Consider the following 14,286-nt stretch of genomic DNA (forward strand, 5'->3'; position numbering starts at 1 on the left):
TATAAGAACCACATCGACAGCCCCCTCCCAGCCCCGCCAAGCAGGAGAAAAGAGGGGCGAAAAAAGAATGGAGAAGGACCAGGCTCCTTTAGCACAGCGCAAGGTACAACACAATATGGACCAAGCAATAGTGAAAGATAATACGCAGTGACATAACCACGAACACCTCCATAACATAAACCCCTGCAACGCCCAGGCCAACACAGCATTTTCCCCCCGAAAAGGCACAAGTCCTTCAGGGTACCAGAACAGCAGATCTGCGCCCCAGCGGACAACGGGTTAACTGACCTGGTCCGGCGCGACCAGAACCAGTCCTGTGTCCTAATCACGCCACCATCCCCAGTCCTAAGAGGCGGGCAGGTATGCGTGTCGATCTAAAACATCACAGAGGGCGCCACCAAGACGGTCAGAACTATAAAAGCACCGCACCCGGTGGCCCACCCCAAAAGCGTGCGACCCCTCCGCCAATGCTTTGATCTATTCCGTTATCTCCCCCCAGAGATGAACGAGAATTCATCGAGACTAACCTAGTACACTGGCGCTCGGAAGAGACAAACTCCATCCTAGTTGCCCCATAAAAACGCAGTTTCAATGATGCCATGCGATACCATGCGTGGTTCCACACAGAAGCACCCAGGGCCAGCACTATGTACACGTCGAGACCCAAAACATATCAATGGTAATTCTAACAAGAACCCAGATAACGTTCCCTCCAAGCCGCCTGGGAGAGCGGCAGGAAGCTGGCCAAGACACAGATATGGGTCCCATATGACGCATCCGAGGGAAAACACCCATCAACCCTGCCCTGTATAAAAGAGAGGAGACAGGGAACACCCAGAGAGACTTCCCACGTGAGTAATAATTGAAAAGATATATGTAACATTGAGCTACGTGACCAAGCTCAAGACATATGCAACAGAGTGCAGAGCAGAACTTCTTTTTAAGTTCTCACGCACCACATAACTCATCTTGACAATAACAGAGGTCCATAACATGGAGCCTGAAAAGAACTCACGGAAGTCTCACAACCAATAGAAACACGCCCAGTGACGTACTCTATGGTGGGGGGAATTCCGTGACCCACCTGCCCAAATATGGCGTGGGACCAGGGAACTCCCCCCCCCCCTCTCCCTACCCTGTGACGCGCTGACCCAACAGCGTGCCAGGAAGCGCGAAGGACAGGAGGTCCAATCCCCTGACCAATCAGAAAAAAGGGGAGGGAGGGTTTATCAGTTCACCCCCTCATGACCCCTCACCCCTGACACGATGCAATGACAAAGCAGAGCCATAACACCAGTCATAGCATGCTACATGAAGCGCATGTATACCTGTTCAAGGTAACAGCTTCACATAGGCTCATGTGCGAACCTGCCACCTGCATTTTTACACCTTTACCCTAAAGGAAGAAAAAACACAGACCAAGAGAGGGGCCAAGGGCCCTGGTACAAGAGCTTACACATGTAACTTCTGTAGGCCAACACCTAACCCAGTTGTGGATCTTAAACGCTGAAAACGATACACACAACCCTCCATCACAACAAAAAAAGGGCAAAAGTACACTCTCACCACTGTAAGAGGAACGCCGTTTTTCATGACAAGAGAAGACACAAGTCCTTGATTAAGTACTGGACACAGGCCTTGCTAAGTCCACATGACAGCGACCAAACAATTTTCAGGGAAAAATTGCCTCTCTAAGCAAGAGCACAACCCCAGCAGAAGCTGAGGGATTACACCGTATCCCCAAAAACAGTGAATCAACACACATCTTGTAAACAAAATCATGTTTGAGGGGAGGGGGGGGGGGCCAGGGGAAAACCGGGGGAAAACCCACCCCTCACCACCTTACCCCTGATACGACGCCAGTGTGTAGAGTAAGCTTTACATCATGCATGCCAGCACAGCCGAAGACCTTGTTTGAACAGGCACAGCCCTGCTTATGTGTGAAAAAACCTTGACACTTGTTATTGTCATCACAAGCTGAGAGAGGGACTCATCCCTCGATCACATGCCACTATGCACAGTATTGTAGGGTAACCCAGCCAGTTGTGGGCTCGGCCACGTTGTCTAACGTTACATGAACACACACAACTTCTTATCATACAACAAAAACCCAGTTCATTTTTACTCACGTATAAAACAACGCTGATTCTAGGTAGAGAGAAAAGCACAAGCTTTGGCCAAGACAATTCACACACAGCACATGTCGTATCTCCAAATGTAGTGAAGTAACATGTTTTGCCTTGAAAAAACATTGTTATTAACAAAACATTCGGGAGGGGAAGGAAGGAAGAGTGGGGTAATGTCCAATGGACATCTTACCTGCACCAACGAACGCAGGGCGAAAGGCCGCAACACAAGTCTCCACGTTGACGAAAGGCCTCTTGCTGGCGGGGCAAAAAGAAGCTATGGCCTCGCTCCGGCGAGACGCCCCCCTCCTGCAGCCGGTCATGGCGCAGGCCCGACTACATCTTCTGTCAAAGATGATGTCGTAGTCAGAGTGCCAGGGCCTGCTATTCTCACGGCTAATGCCAATGGTTGTAGCACACGCTAACAGCTAACTCTAGGCTAACTGATAGCATCAAGCTAACGTTCCCAGCCGAGCGAAAACGGGCAGCTAACGTCGTAGCTAAACAGCTAACTGGCTAACAGTTAGCTCAACCCGGCTATCGCTAACCACTAGCTAACGCAGAAGCAAGCTAAGCGGCTACCACTGAAAACTGTACAACGTGAGAAAAGCAATACAGGCCAACACTTCAGACAGCCGCTGTCTTTTCCTCTTCTCATCCGAAGAGAGAAGGGAAAAAGAAGGCAACACACGTCCCTCTTCAGAACGGTGTTTACCAAACACAGCAGTGCCGGCAACAAGTCCCTCGCGGACTATAGCCGACTTGAGCATGGAGATATTCTCATAATGAAACACCAAGCTCACCTCCCTCGCACCGGGTGCTTTTAATTTTTTTGAAAAAACGGGGCCAGCACGGCGACAGTGGGTATCCATTTGTCCAGAGACCCGGGGAATTGAACCACAGATTCGGAATCACGGTCCAAGGAAAACAAAGCTCTCGATGAGGAGCTCATGTTAACGTGGGCATCAAACCAGAACCCCCAGAACCTCGTCTGCAAGTGGCAGCGAAAAAGGATACCAGCCTGGAGCCGGACCTTCGTTAGCTGTGTAGTTGTTCCCACAACCAACACACCTGGCACCCACGTTGCAAAAACATCACACGCCCCAGAGAGGCCGTCAGCCCTCACACGGCAGAGCGCCTCCCAAGCAAAGTGTCCAACTGCAGAGCCGGAGGTAATGCCGGCGGGGATTGCTCAGCGACGCGAGCCCCTAATACAAAACGCCGGTGGAGGTCAGAATGATCATCATCTTCTAGACACTCTTGTGGCGAAGACATTATCGCTGTATTTCCTCGAAAATAGTGAGAGAGAAAACAAAGATATAATGTCAACGCAGCTCCTTCTCTTCAACGTAGCTCCTTTCCAACAACTATTTCGGTCACTAAACTCAAGTGGTATATACAGACACTTGTCGGTGGTGAAAATAGGGAAGGAGCTGTTAGTATGGCCACAACCCCGCTTATGTAGAGGAGCGGATGTGGGTGTGGCCAGATGGATGGGTGTGTACATGTGAAGAAAATTATTCAGTATTAGATTGATAAAGGATAGGTTCCACTAAGAGCGCAGAGCGCTCGCTATACTCATATAACTATGGTTATAGGATAACCGTATGTTTCACGCTATTTCAGTTTCACGTTATTACTCACGCTATTTCAGTTTCACGCTATTTCAGTTTCACGTTATTTCTCACGTTATTTCAGTTTCACGTTATTACTCACGTTATTAGTTTCATGTTATTTCAGTTTCACGTTATTACTCACGTTATTTCAGTTTCACATTATTTCAGTTTCATGTTATTTCAGTTTCACGTTATTACTCACGTTATTTCAGTTTCACGTTATTTCAGTTTCACATTATTACTCACGTTATTTCAGTTTCACGTTATTTGAGTTTCACGTTATTACTCACGCTATTTCAGTTTCACTTTTGGAACACGTTCAGAACTGCTGGATTACAGACGGTCTCTGGAGCGCTGGGAGACTGTGGAAGAGACAGTCTGGAGCGCTGGGAGACTGTGGAAGAGACAGTCTGGAGCGCTGGGAGACTGGAAGAGACAGTCTGGAGCGCTGGGAGACTGTGGAAGAGACAGTCTGGAGCGCTGGGAGACTGTGGAAGAGACAGTCTGGAGCGCTGGGAGACTGTGGAAGAGACAGTCTGGAGCGCTGGGAGACTGTGGAAGAGACAGTCTGGAGCGCTGGGAGACTGTGGAAGAGACAGTCTGGAGCGCTGGGAGACTGTGGAAGAGACAGTCTGGAGCGCTGGGAGACTGTGGAAGAGACAGACTGGAGCGCTGGGAGACTGTGGAAGAGACAGACTGTCTCTGGAGCGCTGGGAGACTGGAAGAGACAGACTGGAGCACTGGAAGACTGTGGAAGAGACAGACGGTCTCTGGAGCGCTGGGAGACTGTGGAAGAGACAGACGGTCTCTGGAGCGCTGGGAGACTGTGGAAGAGACAGACGGTCTCTGGAGCGCTGGGAGACTGTGGAAGAGACAGACTGGAGCACTGGGAGACTGTGGAAGAGACAGACGGTCTCTGGAGCGCTGGGAGACTGTGGAAGAGACAGACTGTCTCTGGAGCGCTGGGAGACTGTGGAAGAGACAGTCTGGAGCGCTGGGAGACAGTGGAAGAGACAGACTGTCTCTGGAGCGCTGGGAGACTGTGGAAGAGACAGACTGTCTCTGGAGCGCTGGGAGACTGTGGAAGAGACAGTCTGGAGCGCTGGGAGACTGTGGAAGAGACAGTCTGGAGCACTGGGAGACTGTGGAAGAGACAGACTGGAGCGCTGGGAGACTGTGGAAGAGACAGTCTGGAGCGCTGGGAGACTGTGGAAGAGACAGACTGTCTCTGGAGCGCTGGGAGACAGTGGAAGAGACAGACTGGAGCACTGGGAGGCTGTGGAAGAGACAAACGGTCTCTGGAGCGCTGGGAGACTGTCTCTGGAGCGCTGGGAGACTGTGGAAGAGAGCGGCAGGCTGGAGGGCGTCCTGACCCCGGGACGTGAAGCCCCCACCATGCCCCAACACAAGCTCCACATAGAGATGGAATATGGATCATTCTCGAGCTGGTCTCCAACCAGCCCACACAGAGCTAAGAGAGAAAGACACGGCGCTCCATAGTGTTCACAAACGTAGCTGCTGACTCACTAAACCATTGTTCTCCAGCTTTACAAAAAAGCAACTCAAGACGAGGCGGAAAAAAAACCCAGGTCTCTCTCTAGCCGCAGTGAGAGAACGGACCCTTCCGTTCCAATTCTCTCTGCTTTTCCCCGCTACGAGGATTTAAAATAGGATAGGATTCCGTTCCGCGCGTGTTAAGAGTTAATCTCACCTCCTTTTCTAAATCGAGGAGGATATATAAGCGGGAGACGTCACCATGCGAAGAGAAGACTTGTGCCGCAGAGGCTCGTTATGCCATGATTACATGTGGTTTTCCAGACACCAGGCCGGAGCAGCTGAAAATAGCTGTTTGTTCCGGGTCTGTGTGCAGAGGCCCAATTTACAATTGTTTCCTGGCTGGATGAGCAGTAATTCAGTAGCTGTCCAGGTTCCTGCAGCAGGAGGTGAAGCGTGCGAGTGGGAACATGTGTCTGCAGACACCAGGAGGGCTCCCCGGGCCTCAGTGCAGGCTGGACATGTCTGTGCTCCTCGGTAATGAGCAGGGAACTGTCCGTCTCTAGTGTGTCTCCAGACTTTGTAAAAAGTACACGGTTTTAAAAGAATGTTGAACAAAGAATATATTATATTCTCACCGCATATCCTGTCTGTCCCTTACTATATCTCTATACATATCCTACTCTTACTAGTTACGCTGCTGGCCAGTAGTAGTCATACGGTCTCTATTTATATAATACAACTCTGTACATACATCGGATTAGCACTATTACTCAGTAGTACTAATTTATATATTCTATACCCAGTTTAATCACCTGTACATTGTATATTACTATTGCACTTTACTGTTACATCTGCACTCTGGTTGGATGCCAAAGCTCTTTTTGTTGTACTGTACTTGTGCTGTATGATGACAATACATTTGAATCCAGTCTAAACTAATATTATATTATATTGCATCATCACACTGTTGTATTATCAAACAATGAATGAATGAAGTCTATTTTTCTGTCTTGTTTACAGACAAATCAAAAACACACCCATGTGGACTTACAAAAAAAAAAAAAAAAAAAAAGAAACGGACAAACACACCAAACACAAACTCCAACGCATCACCAAGACAGCCTCCAAAATCATTGGCTGCCCCCTCCCCTCTCTGGACTCCATCTACACCTCACGCACAGTCACCCGCTCTGGTAAAATAGTCAACGATCCCTCCCACCCAGCACACCACTTATTCCAGCGCATGCCCTCAGGTCGCTACAGGTCAATTTCAACCAGACACACACGCTTCACAAACAGTTTTTTTCCAGGCGGGCAATATGCGACTGTCCTGTATGTATGTATTTATGTATCTATGTATTTATTGTGGGGATTGGGAAGTTGGAGGGGGGGCGTTTGATGTCTGATGTTTCATGATGATTTCCCAGTGCTATTTAAAATGCTGTACCGAAAGCAATTACCACCAACCATCGTTGTGTGGCATTAAAGTATCTTGTAATATAATATCGGCACACAAGAGTTTTGCTATATATATCGCTGTATGGATCCCCCGCACCACCACTACATGTTTGTGGCCTACCTGTGTGATACAGGCCCCACTAAAGGCCACGATGACGGCCACCACGTTGACGGTGAGCTGGAACTGGAGGAACTTGGAGATGCTGTCATAGACGTTCCTTCCCCACATGACGGCCTTGACGATGCTGGAGAAGTTGTCGTCGGTCAGGATGATGTCAGACGCCTCTTTGGCCACGTCAGTACCAGCGATGCCCTGCAGACAAAACAATGATATTTATCTACATCAGTACCAGCGATGCCCTGCACACAAAACAATGATATTTATCTACATCAGTGGAGAGAATAAAAGCTAGCATATGAATTGTAGTGCCTGGTTAGGAGCGAATGATAATGGATGGATTATCCAAGTGGGGGTCCGGGGGGGGTGAACGAGCGAGAGCATATGTATGTAGGGTATTAGATAGCAAGTATTAGGTGTATATCTCGTATACTACATTTATTTAAATGGTGATTTCATTGGATGTGTACTGTTAATGCTTGTATGTCTAATTTTATGTTATGTTTAAAAAATAATAAAAAAATAAAACACAATGATATTTATCTACATCGGTACCAGCGATGCCCTGCAGACAAAACAATGATATTTATCTACATCAGTACCAGCGATGCCCTGCACACAAAACAATGATATTTATCTACATCAGTACCAGCGATGCCCTGCAGACAAAACAATGATATTTATCGACATCAGTACCAGCGATGCCCTGCACACAAAACAATGATATTTATCTACATCAGTACCAGTGATGCCCTGCACACAAAACAATGATATTTATCTACATCAGTACCAGCGATGCCCTGCACACAAAACAATGATATTTATCTACATCAGTACCAGCGATGCCCTGCACACAAAACAATGATATTTATCGACATCAGTACCAGCGATGCCCTGCACACAAAACAATGATATTTATCTACATCAGTACCAGCAATGCCCTGCACACAAAACAATGATATTTATCTACATCAGTAACAGCGATGCCCTGCACACAAAACAATGATATTTATCTACATCAGTACCAGCGATGCCCTGCACACAAAACAATGATATTTATCTACATCAGTACCAGCGATGCCCTGCACACAAAACAATGATATTTGTTATAATTGACACTTAACGTCACAGTGACCAAATGCGTCCACATTTTTATAGGATTCTATCACATCATATCCTTTATATGCGGATAACATTAAAATCTTAAATTGTACCATTATGTTCCCCTTTAGACAACAAACATAATGCTAATGATGCACTTTTGTTAAGATAATTAGGTGACCATTCTCGGTCACTATATTCAGGTCGCATTAATAGTGTAACGCTGCATGTTCAGATCACGTTTTCCTAATTTTCACCTTTTAAACCAATGCTGCCATCTACTGACAACAGAAAGTGTTGTGCAAGTTGATTAGGAGAGGCTACCCGCACACTTGTAAACACCGTCGCCCAAAACACATTCTAGAGATTCCCACTTTTTACTGGTACATACGTTCATATCTAATAGTCTTTAGATGACTAAATATAGATGAATACTCATGAAATTTGGGGCGTGACCGATTTTGGTCTACAGACAAAGAGAGTGACCGAGATTGGTCTACGTTCCGTTAGTAGTACTAATTTCTTTACCCAGTTTAATCACCTGTACATTGTATATCGCTGTTGCACTTTACTGCTACATTTGCACTCTGGTTGGATGCCAAACTTCTTTTCGTTGTACTGTATGATGACAATACATTTTAATCTAATCTAAAGCATAATTCCTGTTGTTTTCTATTCTCTAGCAAACCGTTTACATATTCTCGTGTCACAGACGGAATGACTCGACTGTGCTTCACAGACGGATAGAGAGAGAGCGAGAAGAGTGGAGAACTCACCATGGCAAACCCAACATCAGCTTTCTTCAAGGCCGGTCCGTCATTGGTCCCGTCTCCTGTCACCGCCACCACCTGCCTCTGTTCTAACACCGTGCTGTCGATGATACCTGGAGACATACATATGGTCAAAGAAGCAGAGAGACTGCCTCTGTTCCATCACCGTGCTGTCGATGATACCTGGAGCCATACATATGGTCAAAGAACCAGCGACTGCCTCTGTTCCATCACTGTGCTGTCGATGATACCTGGAAATACGGCCGCACGATTCTTGCTAAAATGTGAATCACGATTTTTCTCTCTAAGAATTGAGATCACGATTCTCTCACACAATTCTTATTTTTTCAATAAAATCATTTATTGCACTCTTTCTTAAACAGACAACATAACATATCAAAGTGCTTGACTTAAACAACATATATAGGGCGCCCCAGTGGCGAACCACATAGCGTGCTCAGCCGCGACACGGCCGACCCGGGTCCGACTCCTGAACCCGTCGTTATTTGCCGAATGTCTTCCCCCCACTCTGTCTCCCATTCCTCCTCTGTCTCTCTCTACTGGACTGCCCAGTAGAATAAATAAAGCGATAAAACGCCAAAAAATATATACAAAAAAAAAAAAAAAACATATGAAAGTGCTTGACTTAAACATAAAAGTCTCTTGTAACATACAAAATAACTCAAGTCAGAATAGTCATCATTTTAAAAAGTTAAGTATTTTTTTTTAAATTAAAATAAATAAATAAATAGATTTTTTTAATAAAGAAAAATAGTCATAATTTAGAAATGACTATTAGCACAGGTTCCATTAGAGATGTGGATGTTTCTTTTCTTCTTTACCACAGAAGTCAACGTAAACGTTGGACCATCTCTTACAAGCAGCAGATGTTCTGAAGATTCGGACACTAAATCGACTAAAAACTGGGACCTGTAGATCCAGAGTGCAGAACAGATCTGTTTGATCCCACGCGGTTAATGATAGCGCCCGTGTAAAAACACCGCCCACGTAGGAGGCAGCGACTGCTCCATTTCCATCCTATTGGTGCAGCTTGTAATGTGTCATCTTCCTCTATTCCAGCATCTTCGTCTGCGTGTTTGAACGCCTGAAATAACACTTTAAAAATGTCCCACAGTATAACTCAAATTGATTTTCTTAGGTATTAATCACAAATTGTCCACACCATACCGCATGAATCAATTCGTTTTCATATCACGCCAGATATACATCATCGACTCGTTGTCATGTCACACGTCGGCGTTCATAATTAGATTGTACCCGCGGCACAGGAAGGAGAAATGGAGTACCTTTAACTAGCGTGTGCTTGTCTGTGGGGGAGGAGCGAGCCAGGACACGCAGCTTGGGCCAGATCTTGTCTATACGCTCCTGCTCGATCTAGAAGACGGGAACAAAACCACACATTCGAATAATCACACGTCGTCATATCCAAGGTTCCCAGGACATAATAATAATAATAATAATACATCTATTTTATATATCTCTTTTCCAGGTGCTCAAAGAGGCTTTACATGATGGGTTAGAGTAAGGGATGCACCGATCCGACTTTTTCAGTCCTGATACCGATACCTGGCTTTGGGTATCGGCAGATACAGAGTACCAATCAGATAACATTATCTAAAAAAAATTATAATAATCAAACCCTAACTAACCTTACTGTCATGCACTTGTCCTAATAACCTAACCTACACTGTAGCACTCAACACTTTGATGAACATTGTTACTCAGCTGATAGAGTTGTGTCCTTGTTGATGACTTGTCGTACAGAACTTGTAAGTCGCTTTGGATAAAAGCGTCAGCTAAATGACTAAATGTAAATACTAGGGCTGTCAAAATTAATGCTTTAACTTGAGATTAATTTAAATTATTTAAAGCATTAAAATAAATGAATCTAGATTAATCTATGGAGTGAAAAATCTTCAATCTTAGCGCTGCGGATATAAGAAAGAGGTCTAGCTGAGTCAATGGTGATGGTTTTGTTGAACATTTGTATTTCACAGGAGAAACTGTATTCAAAGAAAGCTATTAAAATAGTCTTTGAATCTAAATATACTTTCTTTATGTTGATTTTACATTAATTCCATGATTTTACTCAAGTAAATATCTGTTACAAGCAGGGGCGTAACTAAGGGGGGGACACATGGGACATGTACCCTGCATGTTTTCAGAATGCAGTTATTGTCCCCTGCACGATAATAAACGGTGACGCGACGTGATAAATGTAAATGTAAAATGTGATAGGACCACACGGAAAACGGCTGCTTGTCGATGTCTGAGCCATTGTCATGCAAAGTCAAGTAGCCAGGTGAGCACCCGGCGCTAAGTACTACCGACCACAGCTGTCTTTGCATAATCAACAACAGCCCAGTCTTCAGGTGTGCTCAAATAGGCTACATAGCACCCCTCCCCTCAAACTTTGGTGTGAAACTATGAACGAGTGACTGAGATTGCCATGAAATGCAACAGCATTGCTTGGTGTCACGGGCGTATTATGGGGCTTATGCCGAGAAGCAGTAACACAACATGCATCCGTCAGTCGCACTTAACTATGTGTTCACTGTTGTACGACTGACAGATGCATGTTGTGTTACTGCTTCTCGGCATAAGCCCCATAATACGCCCGTCTCTGGCTTCGTCCAGCGGACAACAGAGCTCAGCGATGCCGCTTGCGGCAGCATATTCTCCCCGCTGGCGATCGGAGCACGGAGGGTCGTGGACCAGCCCGAGTCGCACGGTTTTTTATTGGTTTGTCATGACAAACCAATTACATAATCCAACATATGTGTAAAGGAACAACATATTCCAGTTAACGGTATATTATTTTTAATGATTCGTTACGGCGAAATCAATACTCCATTTGTATAAATTTGGTTAACCGGAGCGTAGTATTGCTGCCTGGCTGAGGGCCGCGTCGCGGCTCATGCGCACGCTCGGCCAATCAGAGCGCAAAACGGCAACGCGGAACTGGAACAGCGTTGTAGAAGGCATTCTCGCGTCCCCTCCACCACTGACAACAAAGTTACGCCCTTGGTTACAAGCTTCGGTCTTAAAGGGGAACTCCACTTTTTTTGGAAATTAGCTTATTTAACATCTTCCCTGGAGTTAGACAAGAAGATGCATACCTTTTTTGTCTCTGTGCGTGCATTTTAGCTTTGGGAATAGACGCTCCGTTAGCATAGCTTAGCTTCATCACTGGAAGTGAGGCAGGACAGTAGCCTTACAGTGCCTTACAGTGTATTGCAAGGTCTGACATTGACCAAACTTGATATGCATGACCTTGGTGGGCTCTAGGTCAACTCCTGAAAAGGGGGTCAATGTCAGACTTTGCAATCAAAAGTTAGGGGGCTAATAACCCTTGCCATAATTTCAGTGCGCCCCCTAACTTTTGATTGCAAGGTCTGACATTGACCCCCTTTTCAGGAGTTGACCTAGAGCCCACCAAGGTCATGCATATCAAGTTTGGTCAATGTCAGACCTTGCAATACACTGTAAGGCACTGTAAGGCTACTGTCCTGCCTCACTTCCAGTGATGAAGCTAAGCTATGCTAACGGAGCGTCTATTCCCAAAGCTAAAATGCACGCACAGAGACAAAAAAGGTATGCATCTTCTTGTCTAACTCCAGGGAAGATGTTAAATAAGCTAATTTCCAAAAAAAAGTGGAGTTCCCCTTTAAGTAGAAAAATGCTATTTTTAATCTAGATTAATCTAGATTAATTACAGAAAATTTAGAGATTAATTAGTTAATTTTTTTTATATCTATTGACGGCACTAGTAAATACCCATTGTTCAAATTAATAAACTGTATGCCTCACTGTCACTGTGTGGAAGAGACTGGGATCATTATTTTGTGCAAGGCAACATCAGGCTTGACTTAAAACATTACTTTCCTAACTTAGTGAAACTAAATGTAACAAATTAACACATAGATATAAATGTACTGAATTGTTATTTCTTATAAAAAAAAAAAAAAATTAATAAATAAATAAAATAAATAAATCCGATTATAATAATTTTTTAACCGATACCCGATCCAGCTATTTTAGTGATATCGTGGCCGATATCCGATATCAATATGGGATGGGTGCATCCCTAGTTAGAGTTAGGGTCAGTGCTCACCTCTCCCTTCTCGTTGCGTATCCTGCGGTTGAACTCCTTGCCCTCCATGCACAGGAAGTCCTCGCCCGGCAGCAGGATGCCACACTTGGTGGCGATGGCGCGCGCCGTGTTGATGTTGTCCCCGGTCACCATGCGCACCGTGATGCCGGCACGCTGGCAACTCCTAATGGCATCTGGCACCTTGAGGGAGAGAGGACAGGGAGGTAGGAGGTTGGTATCAGGGGAGGAGAAGGTATGAGGTTGATATCAGGTAGTGGTGTAACGGTACACAAAAACCACGGTTCGGTCCGTACCTCGGTTTTGAAGTCACGGTTCGGTACGGGTTTTCGGTACAGTGCGGGAAAGTTTGGCTTTCCATGTTCCACTCAGGGGTGATGTAGTGTGCAGTAACTAATTGTACTTGTAGGGCTGTCAACGAATATTCTATATTGAAATTAATAATCGACTTGTAAAGAAAAATAATAATTATATTAGATTGTGAGAAAAACAGCCCCCGGTGGGCGGTCGTTAGTGGTTAACAATATTTGTTCGGTACGGTACACACTAGGGCAGTACCGAATGTCATTTTTTAACATTCAAAGCTTCGATTGAAGTATTCGAACGAAGCTTCGAATGTCTATAAAAAAAAGTTTTACTTCAAAAAACAAAAAAACGAATTTTTTATTTTTTTTATAAACTAAATCCTCAATTTTAATAAAGTGATTAATCTGATTAAATTAGTCTTTTTCTTTTATTAAATCAACTTTCTTTAATGAATATAACTCATCAGTTTCGTCAACATAAATAATCCAATAAGGGCACGGTTGGTATAAAAGTGATGGTGACGTCTTATAGTATAATATTAGTGTAGCCTAATCTTTAACTGCAACTGTGAAGAAAACCCCCATTGGTTTAAACAGATTGAATAGAAAAAAAAAGAAAAAAAAAAGAAAAAAAAAATGTTGAATTAGAATTCGAATGTCAACATTATGATCGAAGCTTGGAAGCATTCGGTACAGCCCTAGTACACACTGAAACGGTTTGGTACGGATACGTGTACCTTTACACCCCCTAGTATCAGGTGATAAGAAGGTATGAGGTTGATATCAGGTGAGGAGGAGGTATGAGGTTGATATCAGGTGAGGAGGTATATAAGGTTGATATCAGGTGAGGAGGTATGAGGTTGATATCAGGTGAGGAGGAGGAGGTATGAGGTTTGATATCAGGTGAGGAGGTATGAGGTTGATATCAGGTGAGGAGGAGGTATGAGGTTGATATCAGGTGAGGAGGAGGAGGTATGAGGTTGATATCAGGTGAGGAGGAGGAGGTATGAGGTTGATATCAGGTGAGGAGGAGGTATGAGGTTGATATCAGGTGAGGAGGAGGTATGAGGTTGATATCAGGTGAGGAGGAGGTATGAGGTTGGTATCAGGTGAGGAGGCAGGGCTGTACGTTAACTTTTTTTTGCACATAGCACTGGTGCTAC

General features: G+C 44.9%; 1 protein-coding gene across 1 annotated transcript in view; it reads right to left on the minus strand.

The window, feature by feature from the left end:
* The window catches only part of atp2b1a (ATPase plasma membrane Ca2+ transporting 1a), a 207,099-nt gene that overhangs the window by 40,904 nt on the left and 151,909 nt on the right, over positions 1 to 14,286 (minus strand). Inside the window, 4 exon segments of the mRNA XM_084330168.1 lie at positions 6,819 to 7,010; positions 8,693 to 8,799; positions 9,994 to 10,081; positions 12,822 to 13,001. Coding sequence (XP_084186294.1) covers positions 6,819 to 7,010; positions 8,693 to 8,799; positions 9,994 to 10,081; positions 12,822 to 13,001 — 567 coding nt within the window.

Source organism: Notolepis coatsorum (assembly GCF_963971535.1).
Source record: "Notolepis coatsorum genome assembly, chromosome: 15".
Lineage (NCBI taxonomy): Eukaryota > Metazoa > Chordata > Actinopteri > Aulopiformes > Paralepididae > Notolepis > Notolepis coatsorum.